General features: G+C 37.9%; 1 protein-coding gene across 1 annotated transcript; it reads right to left on the minus strand.

Annotated features, from left to right (window-relative positions):
* Window positions 1-739: 739 nt before the first annotated feature.
* Window positions 740-16,726, minus strand: RWDD1 (RWD domain containing 1). The gene is made up of 7 exons (XM_074368458.1): window positions 16,435-16,726; window positions 10,566-10,631; window positions 8,256-8,386; window positions 4,790-4,933; window positions 3,951-4,083; window positions 3,376-3,438; window positions 740-1,021 (listed from the first exon to the last, which is right to left on the minus strand). The coding sequence occupies exons 1-7, from the start codon at window positions 16,505-16,507 to the stop codon at window positions 900-902; spliced, it is 732 nt and encodes a 243-aa protein (XP_074224559.1). The 5' UTR covers window positions 16,508-16,726; the 3' UTR covers window positions 740-899.
* Window positions 16,727-17,163: the final 437 nt, after the last annotated feature.

The raw sequence follows: 17,163 nt of genomic DNA on the forward strand, positions 1-17,163 counted from the left end.
ATTTCCTATGAGGGTTAAGATTCATTTCTCCAAAACTGCAGTGACTGGATAACTTGCATGAAGCCTAGTTTTCCTACTTGAAGCCCCCAGGTCAATCATTTCAAACTATTACGAAGGTTACATGAAAATGGATGTGTGCTACCCTTGCAGGCAGTGTAAACCCCAAGAATTCAGATCACTTCCACCTGGTCAATTAGAAGTCAGGGAACATCGTACTTCACAGACAACTGTAGGATAGCGGTTCTTAACCAGGGGTGACCATCACAATCACCTGTGTCACTGGCAGATTTCAGTTTTAAAATTCTGATTGAGGTTTAGTTTATTAATTTAAACTGAGAAAGGCCTAGGAGTACACACTTTATAATAATTCCACAAATGATTCTGATTCAAATATTACTATAGGACTAAAGTCCATTTTATTCCTGACTATAATATGGGCTTCTGGTTTTGTTAAGACTTAAATTTATCATGCCCTAAGGCTAGAACTCAGAAGGTTCACTATTCTGTTCACCGCAGTCTTCTATCTTATATGAATGACAACCCTTAGAATCCAAAGCCACCACGGTCCCCGGTATAGAAGCTCCAAGTTGGTCCAGCCCCTGTATGTAAACCCACACCTGTGCACAGCAGCAGCCAATCTTCTGGTCTTGGTGTTACAGGCAGGATCTCTCTCCAACATTAAATGACTTTCAATATGTGACCTTCTTCCCACCAATAAGAGGAATGGAAGATTTTAATATTTGAAATTTTAAGATCAGTTTATTAAGTTCAATGATGAAAGCTATCAGAAGAATATTCTCCTGAAAATTATTTTTTCTTAGAAAAAAGAAAGGAAAATCAACACCCTCTCAGCATAGCCACAGATGCTGTGGCAGTCAAGCCTCTCCGGGGACAGTTCATTAGTCAGTCAGGTCACTCTCCGGGTCAGCAGGATTGTAGTCTGGATCATCCTCGTCATCCTCCAGATCCAAGTCATCCATCTCCTGGAACAAAGACTCATCTACCTCCACATTGTTTCCAGCTGCAAAAGATGGAAGATTTCACCTTCAGTCATACTCAGAAATAAAAGATACAACTCACTGCCAGTGCCAGAGACCTCCCAACGTGCACGTGAGGTGCAAGGAATGAAACCCCAAACTACTGCTGTAATCACACCAACGGCCATCTGTACTGGCCAGCAAACACTCACACACTTCAAAAGCAACTTCATGCTTCCAGTTTAGAGTCTAAAAATCCAGCTATTAAAAAAAAAAAAAACCTTTCTAGAACAAATTATTTATGATCTGGCATGTTATGTAAGTTGAAGACGACTATGACACACCCTGGTTGCACAGAGTTGATTATCACTGACCATAAGACCTGTACCTGGAGTTTCTCTCTTCCAATACTGGAGATAACACACATCATTAAAGCTCAATTACACTTATAATTAATTGACACATCTAACTTGGTCTTCACTCTCACCCATTCCCCTGCAACCAATGGTATGTCTTTCCTAGATTCCAAATGTCTAAGCCCTACAAGAAACAACACCCTGGCTTTGCATTAAACATCTTCACTCTTCAGTTTGTCTGTAGCACATAAAAGCAGGATATTACAGTACTCTTAAGTCACCAAAAATTTTGTTCACCCTCTTTCCTTCCCAGACTCTAGCCCTCTGACATTCAACTCAATAAGGAGTCCTAAGAACAGTTCAGTAATAAAAACACAATTTGTTAAGTCCAAGCCAAAGAATAACTGACGCTATCTGGGAGAAGTAGTGAAGGGGCGCAAAGAGCAGATGACATCTGAAATATTTTCATGATAAATTTGAATCCACCAAGAAAAGGAGCCAGGATGAAGTGATTTTAGGTAGAAGGTTATGCAGAGGCCGAGAGAAAACCTAAGATGCTGAATACCTCCAACTGGAACAAGAGATTCTTGAGGAAAGACATCTGGTGATAACACAGATGGAGGCCAAACTAAAAGATTATGGAGGTCAACCTTTGCCTCTAAAGAGCAGAAAGACATCACAAAGCATTTTCAAGAGAGAAATGTCACGATTACACATGGGTTTTAGAAATGCTGCCTTAGAGGTAGTGAGTGACAACAGGGTAGATAAAGACCCTGGGAGGAAGAGATTGAAGCAGGGAGCTCATTTATGAAGCTATTACAAAAGTCCAGTTGAAGAACAATAAAACTTTCAAATCAGGAAAAGAGAGTTGAAAAGACATTTCAGAGGCAGAATCAACAGAGAACTTTTGGTAAGTTATTGGATATGAAAAAATAATCCATTAGACAGGGAAAAACGTCAAAAATGATTAGACAGTAAAACTTTTCAAGTTCAAGAGAGAATGAGCCTAAGCTTTCCGGATTCAGAATTTCTCAACAAAACAAAGTAAAATAACCTCCTAAAATGAGAGGGAGGACAGATAAGGACATCCCTGTTTTTTGTTTTGGGGTTTTGTTTGTTTGTTTGGTTCGTTGGTTTTTTTGAGACTAAAAACTTCAGAGCAAGAATGTAATAAGGTATTAAAAAAAAAAAAGCTGAGTGTCAGTAAGAGCCCAGCTCAGGTTAAGAGGCATGATTCAGCAGTGGGCCCCATCAACAGTTGATTTATAATCTTCTCCAGAAGACAGTCCAGGAACGAGGCTGAAAGGCAAGATGCTACAGGACCCCCAACTGGCATGACAGGCGTGACAGAAGGATGACGGAGTGGAGACCCCAGGGTGCTGCTGGAGTGCTGACCGAGTATGGAGCCCAGTTTAAGAAACACATACAGGCTTCAAGATCTGTGAGGACAGGGAATTTGTCTAGTTGTTCTCTGCTGTATCCTCAGCAGCCAGGACAATGCCTGGCTTATAGCAGGGGTGCAGTAAGTATTTGTGGATGGATGGACATGGATGAATGAAGATTAAAAGAGGGTAAGTAAGGGTTAGGATGAAAAAGAGAAGAAAAGCATAAGGGACTAGACGTCCAAAGACAGTAGAGTGGTATGAAATGTAAGATTTCTGGTTAGACAGCATGCTAGGAGTTCTGGGATTGAGATTTTTATACAGCTCCAAGACAGATTATGCATTACAGTTTCCATAGATCCGTGATACTAGAAATTTGAGGAAACCAAGTCACCTGAGTCACAGTGAGTTGATTTATGACCAGTTGTTAGAGGCTAATGTGACCACACTGTTTACCCAGTGCTATCTTTGATAAAATATACTTTAAAAAATATATTGCTATAGTTTCATGTATAATCACACATTAGAATTTATTCTTCAAAATATATTTCTTTACAGCCCTGGGAGGAAAAATTATATATTAAGTAACCACTCCAGTTTTCCTGGTTTAATATTAAAAATAGCACATTATGTACATGTGGAATTCTAATATTATCTTACCATCTTCCAAGAACTGGATATCAGATGTGTCGAGATTATGATCTGTTTCAAACAGCTGTCTCCCTATAAGAAATAAATATATTTCAATTTGAATGGCAGAGTTTCCTTCCATCTTCCCTACAACTTTTTCAAAGGTACAATAATTAAAGAAAACAAGTCTGAAAACCTATTTTTCTGGGAATTTCAATAAATTTATGAACTTAGTAAGGAGCTAAGAAGCATACAAAATGCATCTGCATTAAAATGAACAAGTTAAAACTTAGCCTACCTTAGAGTCCTAGAAAACAAGTGGGTTTGACTCTAGCACTCCTAAGGCTTATGATACTAAAAGTCATGCTAGCTGTATCTTGAGATCTATCCATTGCAATATTTAAATGAAAGATAAGCCAAAAATTAATTATAATTATGTGTGAAGAAACATCATCTTACAGAGAGAATGCTTTCTATTTCTGTCCTAGATGCCTAAGTATATTATTTTCTTATGAGAATCTGTCCAAATTATCCTCTTGCTATATAAGAAGTAATATAAGAGGGTTTAAGGGGAACAGGAAATGGGGAGGGGGTGCAGGTCATACCACTTAATTTATTTTTTCCTGCTTGTTCTTCTTCTTTCATTCGTTTCTTTTTAATTTCCAAGAGTTCTGCATCAAACTTGGCCTTCCAATTTAAGAAATTCTCAATTGTAACTGGAGTGCCATGAAATAATTGCTTAGAAAAGAAGAAAGACATGTCACCAAAAAACGAGATTAACAGTTTAGAAAATAAAGCCTAATGACCTTCTAGACAAGTGAATATAGCCACTTGTAGGAAAAACACAGAAAAATGGCTTCAAGTTTTAAAACATTTAGTCTGATTTCTGCTTGCACTGGCTAGTCTCATTAGTTTTGGCAACTTACTCTGGAAAAGTCATTTTTATTTTTATTACAAAAAACAAAGATAATATACTATGTATCCCCATTGCTATTCACTGTTATGAAGAAAGCTGCTGCTGTCGGTTATTAATGTTTTAAATATACACCAATTCACAGCACTAACAACATAGCTTATATTTTTCACTTCATTGCAGAATCTAAGGTTTTCTTTACATTAAGTAACTATTTAAATCACTTTGGTGAGGGCTTTACAGTTCTAAACTCTATACTGTAAGTAAAATAGTTTATATTCCTTGATTTTACCTGCATGAGCTTTTCTTTACTGATTATTAATCATTACTGTGCCATGCCACCTACTAAATGAGGGACCTTCTAAAATTTTACTTAGTAAAGCTTTGCTAAAATTTACTTGTTTATTTCTGTGATTCCCCAAAAAATTACTGAAATTTCCAAAGGCAAAAACAAACAAAAACAAAAAACCAAACAACCAAAAAAAAAAAACAGATTTGAAGAATGAAAGAAAACATGCCTTTTAAATATACCTTTTCAGCTTCTTCTGCTTCTTTTTCTTTTTGTTTCTTTTCTTCTTCTCTTCTAGTTTTCATTTGATCCACTATTTCATTTAATTTTTCTTGCACAGCTGTCACTAAAGTAAAGATCATCACCATACCAAGGTTTTCTTCTGCCTATGTAACCAGAAAAACAAAGTTGTAGTAAGAAACATAATTCTCAGAAAAATAAAAACAACTAACCAATGGGAAAAAAAGACCTTTCAGCATAATCACTAAACTCCATATGTTTATAATATGATTACTGATTATGATTTTATCATTATATATCAGTTATACCATAAGTTCAGACACCTGGATCATTTAACAATTGAGTATATAAATAATAGTATCTCACATTTTTAAAGTCTTATAATTTGCTATATTCAACTTAAAATATGTATTTCAATAAATTCTACTTAATAAGCATAAATGTAAGAAGAATTCAGAAAACGTTTTCCTACAATAGCTAACAATATTGGTTCTCCAGCATGTTTTCATTATTTTAGTTCTTTGGGGGTATTTTAAGAGCTGAGACAATGAACTGAATTTTGAAGGCAAAGTGATTTCCTAATATAATAATAAAGAATGTAGATACTTTTATGATTTATCTTTATGTACCTTTTTTTCTTTCTATTTGAAATGGTTTAAAACCAAATATAAAAGCATCTCCAACTCATCATAAGCTCTATCACTACCTCTTATCTATTCTTAAATGTCATTTAAATCCACCTACTGTTCTCCGTCAACGCTGTTATTATTCCCTAACCCAGGGTACCATCCCCTTCAGTTTGTAATATTACAAGAAACTCTTAACCAGTCTTCTTAAAATCTCTGGTCTTGTCACCTCTGACATCAACAGAGTTCTCTGACATTTCAGTACACACAGAACTCATCTATTCAGTCTCTTGCTTAAAAATCCCTCATTAGCTTCCCAAACCTGTAAGGAGCAAGACCATACATTTTAAACAGTTTAGAAAATCCTTTGGGAATTAACCTTTTTAGTTCTAACACATGTTACCACCAATCTCAAATTCTAAGATCAAGTAATTTTAGAATGACCGGAAGTTCCAGAAGGAAATAATCTCGATCTCTCTCTCTGTCTCCCATGCCTCGTAACAAGCTTACTCCTCCACCTTCAAACTCTTCTACTCTCTTTATTGCCTGAAAACTTTTCCTTCAGTCCCAGCTTCACCTTGGAAGCTTCTCCAGTGCCTCAAATCTATGCCCACTCATCCAATCTTTTACTTCACCCATCAGAGCATTTTTCACAGAGAATCATGATTTCCAGTTTGCTGGTCCATGTCCTCACCAGAGTATAAAGTCTGTGAGAGGGGGAATGGTATCTGGCCACCTAACTTAACCCTGATACATTTCAAAGACAAATCCCAGTAGGATCTCTTTTTAAAAAGTTAAGTATTCCAATAGAAAAGCAAAAAAAGCAGCATTCATATGAAAACTAGACAACTAGAAGTTATATGAAGACTTCCACATCACTAGTAATTAAAGAACTTCCGATTATAATTATGTACTATTTCCATCTTACCATCATTTTTTCTTTCTAAATGAAAATACCTAGTGCTAGCAAAAGTAGGCAGACACCTCAATGGCTACAGTGAGAGGATAACTTGGTACAACCACTTTAAGGGTCGACTTGGCAGTATGTATTGAAAGCCTGCATAACCTTTAATCTGGCAATCCTACTTCTAGAAAGCACCAGTATACTCATCAGTAATTCATTCTTTTCATTTATTCAAAAAATATTTGAGTGTCTACTATGTGCCAGGGACTAGCGATTCAATAGACACCCCGCTCTAAAGATTTACAAATGGTGATATATATAAGAATGTTCAAAGAATTATGTATTAAATCAGGCAAAAATGAGAAATAAATTCAAGGTGTTTCAAAAAGCACATGTGTAATTACACATACATCCAGTGAAATGCTATGAAGTTATCAAAAATGACAATCCATATATATGTTTACTAAAATGGGAAGATGCTGATATATATTGTTATGTGAAAAAAAGAATGTCACAAAATACTACGTATAGGCTGACCTAACCTGGGGTGGGGGAGGGAGACTATAAATATAAGCATAAGTAAAAAAGTCTGGAACTATATCACACCAAAGTGTTACTAAGCAGTTACACCTGGGTTACTGAGATTAAGAGGAATCTTTATTTTCTTCTTCAGATTTTATGTATTTTCTGAGTTTTTTGTAATATAAATTAATTATTCTGATAACTAAAAATTAATACAACTATTTTTAGAGAAAAAATACAAATATATTCCCTCAATACATCAGATCTCAGTTAAGTATCAGAAAGAAATCAAAATTTCCTTTTTGAAAGGAAGGAGCTTGAGTATAAATAAAATATAAAATGTATATTTAAAAAAATCACTCAGCTCAAATAACTTACATTAACACATGACTGACTGAATATAGTATATTGTCCCACACTGTCTCCACCGTTTTTAAATGAAGCATGTTAAACCAAATGATATAACTTCATACTGGGTAATGGAGTGAACAAGGCCCAGGATCAGCATAAATTAACATTTGAGAAATCATGTTTCCCTCTGCATTCTCCAACAGCTCCAGATATTTCTAAAATATCAGTATTCAGAGCACCTCTACTCCTTGAAATATACAAGTCACATTTAAGGCGGAGACATGTTTTCTGTCAGCTCTTCTTAGAAAAACGAACAAAACCAGGATTCCTGCTTTTAAGATGGTGGAGTAAGATTTTAGTTGCCCTCCCTACTCCCTGCTCTGAAGAATCCATAAAAATTCTCTACCTAAACAAGAGAGAGCTTCACATATCTGCCATGCCCAGAGTAAGGAGCCATCCCAACAGAGAACTAGCCAGGAAGGAACTTTCCAATACCCATTCTTTTTTTCCACACAACATCTTCTTTTGGAGGAGTTATAAACCACTGCTGCTGTTTGGAAGCTTAGGGAGAAGGGGAGATAGGAAAGAAAAATGTATCAGTCACCACCCCTCTTACCAGATTGTAGGCAGCTAGCCTGCAGCAGGTCAGAGGGGTTGGGAGTTTTAGGGTTTTTTTAAGAGCTGGAATTTTTAAATGCACATGGGACTAGACATTCTGAGAACCAAATCAAAACTGTGTTTATAATTTATAGTACCTAACTGGACTTTTTATCACCTTTTTATCACAAAAATCACAGGGCTGACTGAATTTCAAACAAGGGTATAGGGAGAACTTCTCTTACTCAAATTTTAAAGTGGAGAACAAAAATAAAAATGCTTTGTAAACACACACACACACACACACACACACACACACACACACACACACACACTCTCATATCCTGAATTCTGCTTGTTTAATATATGGGCTATACATATTTAATACCATTTTCTGACTCTTATAATTAATATATAATATTTAAGGCCAATAAAATAATGCCATTACAAAACTTGTTATTTCCTTACCTGTAATGCTAATAATTTCAAAATGTCTGAGACATCAGTATCTTCTAGATTTAACTGGGAGAATATTTCATAAAGGGGGGCTTCATCTGGGTATTTTTCACTGTATGTAAACTTGAGGGTAGCCTGGACAGCTGAAGACACAAGGTAAGAGCTTGATATGAATACCATAAAATGTAAAGTACAGAGAGGTCAACATATTTGTTGAACCAATAATTATTTTATGACGTGTCAACGAACAATTTTCCTACAAAATAACAAGGTTACTATGAGACCAGATAGGTAATCACTAATTCAAACAACACATACCACAAAGATAAGTGAAAACAAATCACAGGAACACTAAAAGTCACTTCTAACATGAAGTACATTCACTACGCGTGAGTATTTCACCGATTTCACCATACTGCTTGTCTGAGAAAGAGAATGAGAGACAGATGAACAAAAGGCACTGAGTATGACACACAGAAAAAGTACTTCCTTAGGCTCATTTTCAGGTCCCTACCAGAGACAGTTTCCAGAGCATATCTGACTTCAGCCCTGGAGTCCATGTTTCTATCTGTACAATGACAGCAGGCATTGCTAGAGGACACGGTTTTCAATGGACAGTTTGAGAGGTTATCTGAGAAACTTTTACCCTGACTCATCCATACGTTCTCCCTCAGGCTTTTGGCCTGTGCCAGTTTACAGATCTGACACTTGTAGAGGTGTGAGATTTTCACAGGCACATTAGTGCAAAGTATCTCTCTGCTACCTGGCCTGATGAATTCTCAATTTCGCCAGGCAATGTGCAACTGAGTAGAAGTGCTAAACATTTTCGGTTAAAACTTATTAGTCACAATGACCCTTTGTCTAGATTTCGCCGTTCCTGTAACTCATACTTTAATTATTAAAACCTCCTGATTTTGGTGATTTTAACTGAAATCTAGGTTTTTCTCTCCTTGGGAAGGGGGAAAAAAACACCTTAAAATGTGCCAGTTTGATATTTTGTTTTAATTTTGTGTATGATGAACAAAGAATTTCATGTGTATGATGATTAAAGAATTTTATGAATCAACGGATATAAGAAAGAGTGTTAGGTCAGTAAGAAATACAATGTCTTTAAGGCATTTTTCTTCTTTTTTTTATTTAGTACATTTCTAATTTTATTGCTAGAACATTCAGAAGGTTTTTTTTTTTAAATTTATTGATTCTACTATATGATGTAATAGACACTATAGAAAACTTAGGAATATATTAAGGGAAAAATAAACTCAATAATAATCCCATCTTCAGGGAGAGACCACTGTTCTCATTTTGGTATATTTAAAGTATCTTAAAAGTATTTCTTAAAGATTACTTTAAAGTATCTTTCTATGCATATATTCACATTTTAAACAAAATGTAAAAGGATGCTCATGTTATAGCTGAGATTTTATATACATATTTATAAATAATATCCATCTATAAAAACATATGTAAATAACTGTATCCAACATCTTTTTAATTCAGAGCTCAGTAATATCTCAATGCTAACCTCATTTTCAATTGTACAAGACAGATTGAGAGTTATCAAGTGATACCACTAATATTGGTATTACTGACTGCTCATGGCAGAATTTCAGTTGGCTAGCTTAACAGGGGAAAAAAAAAATCCTTGGGTTAACACCAACTTAATATAATGTCTATCAAATTACAACATTAACTGAACTGGACTAAAGGTGGAAACAAACTTCAGACATTCCTCCCCTGACGTGCCAAATTTAAATTAATTTACTTAATTTTTTTATTAGTTTTACAGCTGCTTTATTTCAGTTTGTATAATTGTCTTAGTTCCACAGTTATGTTAATACTGGCTTTTATCTGGTTTTATGTATATACGTATTTAAATAACAATAGAATATCCATCCCTAAAGAAAGGAAAACATGCAGATTGGTATTTATCCAGCCCAATTTATAACAGCAAATATCCAGTAGACACTTCAAATATCCAAACAGGAAAAAATCCATGGTATTCAATGGACTACCACACAACTACTAAATTACGTGTGTGTCCAAACTCTTGTTTTGGACAAAAATCTCCTGCACTTTCTCTATCTGCTGTATTGTTATGTTTGTTTCACTTTTAAAAATTAAGTTTACTGTGTCAATACACCTCTTGACTTCCTCTCTATTATTACATAGTAAATACTGACTAGAAACCCGTAACATTCACACTAGATTCTCAACAGCACCTTAGCATTCCACATGTGCAAGGCCCAGCACAATGGCTGCAGGATGAATAAAATTCCTGAGAGGCTTAGGAAAACTGCAAATATTTTTGATTAGACTTACTTTCATCATTTTCTCCGGCCTCAGATGTCACGGTAATGGTGAAGCTGGGTGGATTTTCTGATAATACTGCAAGAAAATATACACAGAGATAAAGTTATTAAGATGCTTCCCAAGGCACATGCTTTTGTTTATGAGCAAAATATCAATATCCAGTCCTGGAAACGGATCCCTAGCCTGTATTTCCCCTTCCACAAATACAGACTGAACAGAACAATCAAGTGATAAAACGTCCATCAATTTCTATTTAAATCTACAGTTTTCTTTAATCCGAAAAGAACTCTCTATACTAGACACTCTTGTAGTTATACCAAATCAATTAAAATAACTAAGTAATTTACTTTTTAATCCAAAATTTCCACCTATATATAGAAAACTACATTCTAAAAAAATTCCCAAATGGAATGGCAAAAAAAAAGTTTGATGTTTCTCATTAGAAACTACCCACTGATAAATACTCAGTATTGCCATTAATTTTTAAGCTTATATATTCTGAAGCATAATTCAGAATCTCCATGACAAAGGTGAATATTAAGTTGTCAGAGTTTGTGTCTTCTAGCTATCTCTTTCTCCCACGTCATCTCTAGAACCAAATTTCATAGTTCATACTTACAAATTATTGAGCCTCTACCATGTTTCACAGAATTATAAAATTATCTGTGAATCCAAACATCAAATTGCTTACAGTTTGTTAAGTGAGACATGTAAGTCAACATTTACATAAATAAGAAAGCTGTATATACCATTTTACAGCTTGATGTCTATTTGATACTATACATCTGTTTATGATCTGTTCCCCCACAAGAGTACTGTACTAACTCTGAGAACTCCTAGGTTAGTGCCTGGCAGTATTGAGAAACTCAGTAAATTTTGGCTGAATGAAAGAGCTAATAAGCTAATGGAATGAAAGGAGAAAGACAGTAACAAAGAAAACTCGTACTTAGAACCATTACAAGAGTAAACAAGGAAAACTCAAGCCACTCGTGATTGTGGCTGAGCCCACGAGAAAACTCTGTGCTTCGTTCCAGGCCAAGGAAGCACTGGCCCCGTCAAGGTTGGGAGCAGCTCAGCGGCCTCTTTCTGAAATGAAAGAGCACAGGGATCCCTGAAGAAGTCGCCACGGAAACTACTCAGCTTTTCCTACTTGAGAATTTCTGAAGTCTTCGTAAATATTCATTATCAATCAGATTTTCAAGAGATACGCCCTCATTTTAATGGAAGTTTAAAAGTACTTGAATCAATGACGAACATCTAAGATTAGTAGAAAGGTGTTTGTCAGGAAGATAAAAGACTCACTGCACTCATATTTTAATTGGCCTCAGCAGTCCAGCCGATGCTGAAAAAGTAATTATACCTAAGAGGCAATTATAATAAAGCTTTTAAATATGACTGGCCCTACCCTTTTTCTAACAAATGTGTGTAAATATATTTCATTCTTATTTCTTTTCATGACCAACGTTAGCATTTACATGTCATAAACTGCAAACATTGCAACTATAAACATAAGGGTTCAACCCAGTGACATTCCAACTTATTATTTTTTAGGGCTCCATGAGGCTGTAAGTTAGGGGTCACCTACACCCAACAACAGCTAACATTTATTGGGCATTACTCTGCACCTGTACTGTTCTATGCATTTATACAAAGATCCTTTATTTCTCACACTAAAACCATTAATTTTATACTGTTACCGTATTTCACCAAATTTAAGACGCCATCAAGTATGTGATGCACCCTACCTTATGTACCAATAAGAAAGAAAAAGGAAAACGCCAACTAAACTATGATATGCAATCGATTATAAGATAACATCATATTTCAGAGATGTTTAAATGTAAAAAATATCTTAGAATCAGCTAAATATAGTATCATTCCAATTTTATAGATGTGGAAACTGAGATAAAGAGCTTTTAAATAATGTGTCCAAAGCTATACAGGCTAGTAACTAGCAGAACTGAATAAATTTACTGTATAGAATTTCATTTAAAAGGAAAAAAATTTTTTTTCAGCTGAGAAATTCCAGGGAAGTCATTTGAGCTAGGCAGTGAATTAAGGCATACCGGTAAGTATAGATGGAGAAAAGGACTGTAGGTCGGAGAAACATGGCAGCAAGGGACAAGCTTAAGGAATACACAAGGAATTAGAAATTATTCCATTGGTGGATGTATGCGTGGTAAAGAAAACAAGTTGAAAATACAATTGAAAGTTTAGCGTGGACAGTGATAGCTTTTTTTAGCAGCAGTAATAAGGTCAGAATTCTATTTCTAAACATAGAGGATAAATCTAGCAACAGTGCATAAAATGGAAAGAGAAAAACAAGGCTAGAGGCAGGATGAAACTAGGTAGCCACCGAAATCATCTCGGCAAAGTTAATTAGGTTCTGAACTAGGCTGGTAGCAAAGGGAATAGCAGGGAACAGGGAAAAAATCTAATATGCTGATGGATGCCAACTTGAATTTGCAGGCAGAGAATGTGCCACAAACAAAAACAAGAAACAGAAAAGAAAACCCATATATATTTGAAGGACACAGAGTACTTTCAGTTAAAGGTATCAAGTACGCATTCAGAAATGGGCAAATGGAATTAAAGAGAGTTGGGCCTGATTTTAATTTGGGAGTCATTAGACTAAATGAAGTCGCCAGAGAAAATAAAGAGAAATAAGGGCCAATTTCAGCCATGTAAGGCATTCTGAATTGGGGGAAAAAAGTAGGAAGAGGAAAAAGTGCCAGATATTAAAAGAAAAGCAGCAACCACAAAGGTAGTAACAAACTCAAGAGAAGCCACCTGAGTACTGAGATCCAGGTCTGACATGGCAGTGTCTACAACATGCCCTGTGTGTCTGTGTAGCTGGGGGACGGGGCAGGGGGTGGGGAGGAAAGGGCCTGTAAGATCACATCTCAGTCGCTAACAGCGCCCTCTGTGATCTGGCCCCTGCTTACTGATTTGTCAGGTCTCATTTTCCATGACTCTCACTTCTCACTTTAAACTCTAGCCATACCCAGCTACTGGTCCTTTGAACACACTTTGCTCTCTCAGTCACCCTTCTGCACACTTGCCCCTTCCCCCAGTCTCATTCACACAACTCCTCATCACCCCTCAGTCCTCCAAAACAGTCCTCAGATTGTCCCTTCTCCCTTTGCTCAGGCTGCATTCTACACATATCTCCATAAAGCAATCATCCGCTGTGCTGTAAATTACTTATCTGATGTCTTTCCCCAAGAGACTGAGCTCCTAACAATAAATACAGAAAATATTTAGTAAATAAGGAAACCATATAGTAAATGAGGGCATGGGAATGCTAGTAAGAACATCACTGAACTGCCTAACCTTGGAAGCCAGACAGGACAGGGAGGCAAGATGAACAGGAAAGAGTCTGATAAAATATCAGTCTGTGAGAATTCATGATGAGAGGCGTGTTCAGTAAAAGCATGGAAATGAAAGAACTGTAGGGCTACAAAGTTTATAGACTAAAGAGAAATTTCAGAGGCCAAAATTTTAAAGATGGCATTTCTAAGGTGTGGCTGTAGCCCCATGCAGTTGTAGAAAATGGACTATGGTCGGCTGGATTGTGTCTCTTCAGCATCCACAAGTGGGTCACGATACACTTAACAAAGGATTCTTTGTCAGCACTCAGCCATTTATTTAAAAAAAAAAAAAAGTATCTACATCCTTCATCAACAGCATTGGGCATTTACCAAATCTACTGTTAAATGTGATTCAAAATGAGATACAAAAACTACCAATTAGTGTTCCTTGGCAAACTGACACAAGCAAGCTCTCGTTCTTAAAGTTGCTATGAAAATATTAAAGTATGAAATCATCAGCATGAAAGAAGGCTGTAAACCAGTAAACCTTGCAAATCCTCAAGATTTCAAAAGACCAAACATGAAAGTATGTTATTCCAAAGCCCCCTGCCTCTTCCTTGAGGTTTCATAAAGAATCTGATTGTAAGTAATGCAAAGTTTCTAAAGTATTATAAATCAAGACTTCTCACTTTAATTTGTTTATTGCAATTGTAGGAATGCTGATAGGAATCAGAGGCAGATGGACTCAGCTGATACTGCAGATTACTTGATGTGTCAAAGATTCACAAATTGTCTTTTGTTACCCTGGCTCAGAATCCTCAAGCACTTTCCATCTGACAAGAATTTCACATACTGAACTATATCAGAGCCTGGTACAATTTGAAAGAACCACACAATTTGAAAGAAAAAAAATTTTAGGGTTAAAAATGTATCACTTTTATAAATGTTTACGTGCACAGTATATAATGAGTGATACCTTACGTCCAAAGAAATGAAAAGAATAGCACATCTTACGCTTTCTTAACTCTGCCTACCCTGTGTTCATGCCTGTAACATTTCCAGTGTTCTAGAAATAACCAAATGTCTCGGTTAAGAATACAATAACTGACCCTATATTCTATTTTATTTAGACATTGATATGTAAGCAAGGATAGAGAAGGGAGCCAGACTCCATACACACTCACCCAGTTAATGACACTCTCAAACCCCGCTTCACTCATCCCCTTAACATCCTCACAGCATAGCTGTACTGCTGGTGAGAGAGAACATGAACAGGACTGGAGCTATACAGGGATAGCTGAGAGACATCTGCCTGTTGGCAAAGCAGAACAAAATTTGCTACTGTTGCAAGCAGTGATCAAAAGGTGGAGCTAAGAAAACTAAGCTAAGCAATGTAAAGGGAGAGGGGTTGGAGTTATGAGTTAAAATAACATACCTTACACTCTGAATTCTGACAATCAATGATGGACAGCACTCAAAGGAAGGGATAGGGAATGTAAATCCCACAAACCTAGGCAATCCTCACTCATATTGGCTTTATTACATCACCTCTCAACAACTGCGTGTAATGTGAGAAACCATATTGATATGGTTATCTTGCAGCGTCTTCAGAAATTATCTGAAGAATGGTTTAATACAGAAAAATTCTCTTCCTTTAAAATATACCTAATAAACTTCTCAATAACATTTTATATTAGCCCAATTTACCAAGTAATCTTCTGCTCCCCCACATCCCGGCTGCAGCTAGATCCCAAGTCCCAAATCTCTGAGTACTAGTCCTGCCACTAACTTGCTGGCCAACCCATAGCAAAGCCACTTACCTTTCCTGAGCCTCCATTACCTTGCTTGTAGCAAGAGGAAGCCAGGTTAGGTGATAATCTGATATTCTAGCATTTGTCTAATTACGCATGGTCTTACAGTGAAACTGAAATTTGGGCCACCTCATTCATTGGGCATTCTGCAGAATGTAAGGATGTTTAAAAAAAAAAAAAAAAAGAAGAAGAAGAAGAAGAAGAAGAAGAAGAAGAAAGAAAGAAAGAAAAGAAAAAAACGACAAACTTCAGAAACAACGCTACTCTCAAAACTGATTCTGGGTAACTCCGAGAACTCTGAATCCCATAAACTTTTAAAACACCACCGTACGAAAAATAGCTTTCTACCTGAATAAAGGTGAAAATGTGAAAACTGACACTTCTGCGGTTCTGCAAAGACTACTTCCACTTGGGGTATCTATTTTCGTGTAATTCTCTAAACCTCGCGCTGCCGTTAAGTGGCACGGAAACCAAAGTGCCCCCGACTGAATTACAAGCCTGACACTCCAGGGCCCTCGCAGCCTCGCCCAGACTTCCAGATTTCAGGGAACAAACGGAGAAGGGGAAACAGCCGTGGAGTTACTAGTAAGTGCCTGAACACTCTGCGAGAACTAGAGGAAAGAGTGGCGGGCGAAGAGGCCATGCGGCCCCGCTGTTCGCTTCTCCATCCTGGTCCGGGACGCCGAGGGCCGTAGCGACTGCGGCCGGTCCCACTCCACCCCTGGGTAGCTGCGGGCCGGCGGCCGCGGAAGTCACCTGTGAAGGAGTCAGGGTAGATGGACTCCAGAGCCTCCAGTTCGTTGCGCTGCTCCTCGCCGTAATCTGTCATCGCGGCCCTCGCTGCAGCCCATGGATGGCCCAGACACCCAGGCGGCGCGCAGCAGCCGGGACCGCGGCCGCGCCGGGAGAGCTGGCAGCGGCCAGGCGGGCGCAGGCGCAGAGTCCCTGGCTGGGAGGCCCGGGACCCAAAGCCAGGCCAGGCCTGCTGAGCAACAGCCCGGCGCCGGCCTCCACCTGCTCCCTAGTTCCGCGTTCGACTGATTGGGCCTGGCCAGTGGGCCGCCTGTCCCACGCCCGCTCGGGATTTGCTGATTTGCTCGGATGATGAAGGCGCCCGGTCTGGCATTTGCCACGGACACCTAAGGATCGGTTTCTGGGCTTTGCAGGGCCTGAGCCGGAGAAGCCCCTCAGCGCCGTATCCTCGCTCGATGTGTCTGGGCTTAAGGCCGGCCTCACGTGCCAGGACGTGACGGTGTAGCGGGTGGCTGGACGCTGGGGGCGAAGTTCGTCATTTCCGGTTTCCGAGTTTCGACCCTGTAGTGGCGGCCGGGTGGTCAGATACGCTGAGCCAAAGGCTCAGAAATGTGCCTTTGCCTTAGTGCTGGCTAGTGGTGGGGTCCTGGTGAAGCTTCTCGAGCCTTCGCGTTCTTGGGGCCCCACGGGAGTGTGAAGGCCAGTGGGTCCGGAAGGGTCTGTTCTGCTGAA

This window comes from Camelus bactrianus, chromosome 8 (genome assembly GCF_048773025.1).
Source record: "Camelus bactrianus isolate YW-2024 breed Bactrian camel chromosome 8, ASM4877302v1, whole genome shotgun sequence".
In the NCBI taxonomy this organism is placed as follows: Eukaryota; Metazoa; Chordata; class Mammalia; order Artiodactyla; family Camelidae; genus Camelus; species Camelus bactrianus.

Excerpts from the sequence above, each read along its gene's own strand:
- RWDD1 (XM_074368458.1), bottom strand. The coding sequence starts at position 16,507 with ATGACAGATTACGGCGAGGAGCAGCGCAACGAACTGGAGGCTCTGGAG. Across the intron at positions 4,084-4,789 it reads AAGCAGAAGAAGCTGAAAAG|CAATTATTTCATGGCACTCC; the intron begins GTATATTTAAAA and ends TTCTTTTCTAAG. Across the intron at positions 3,439-3,950 it reads AGGAAAAAATAAATTAAGTG|GGAGACAGCTGTTTGAAACA; the intron begins GTATGACCTGCA and ends TATTTCTTATAG.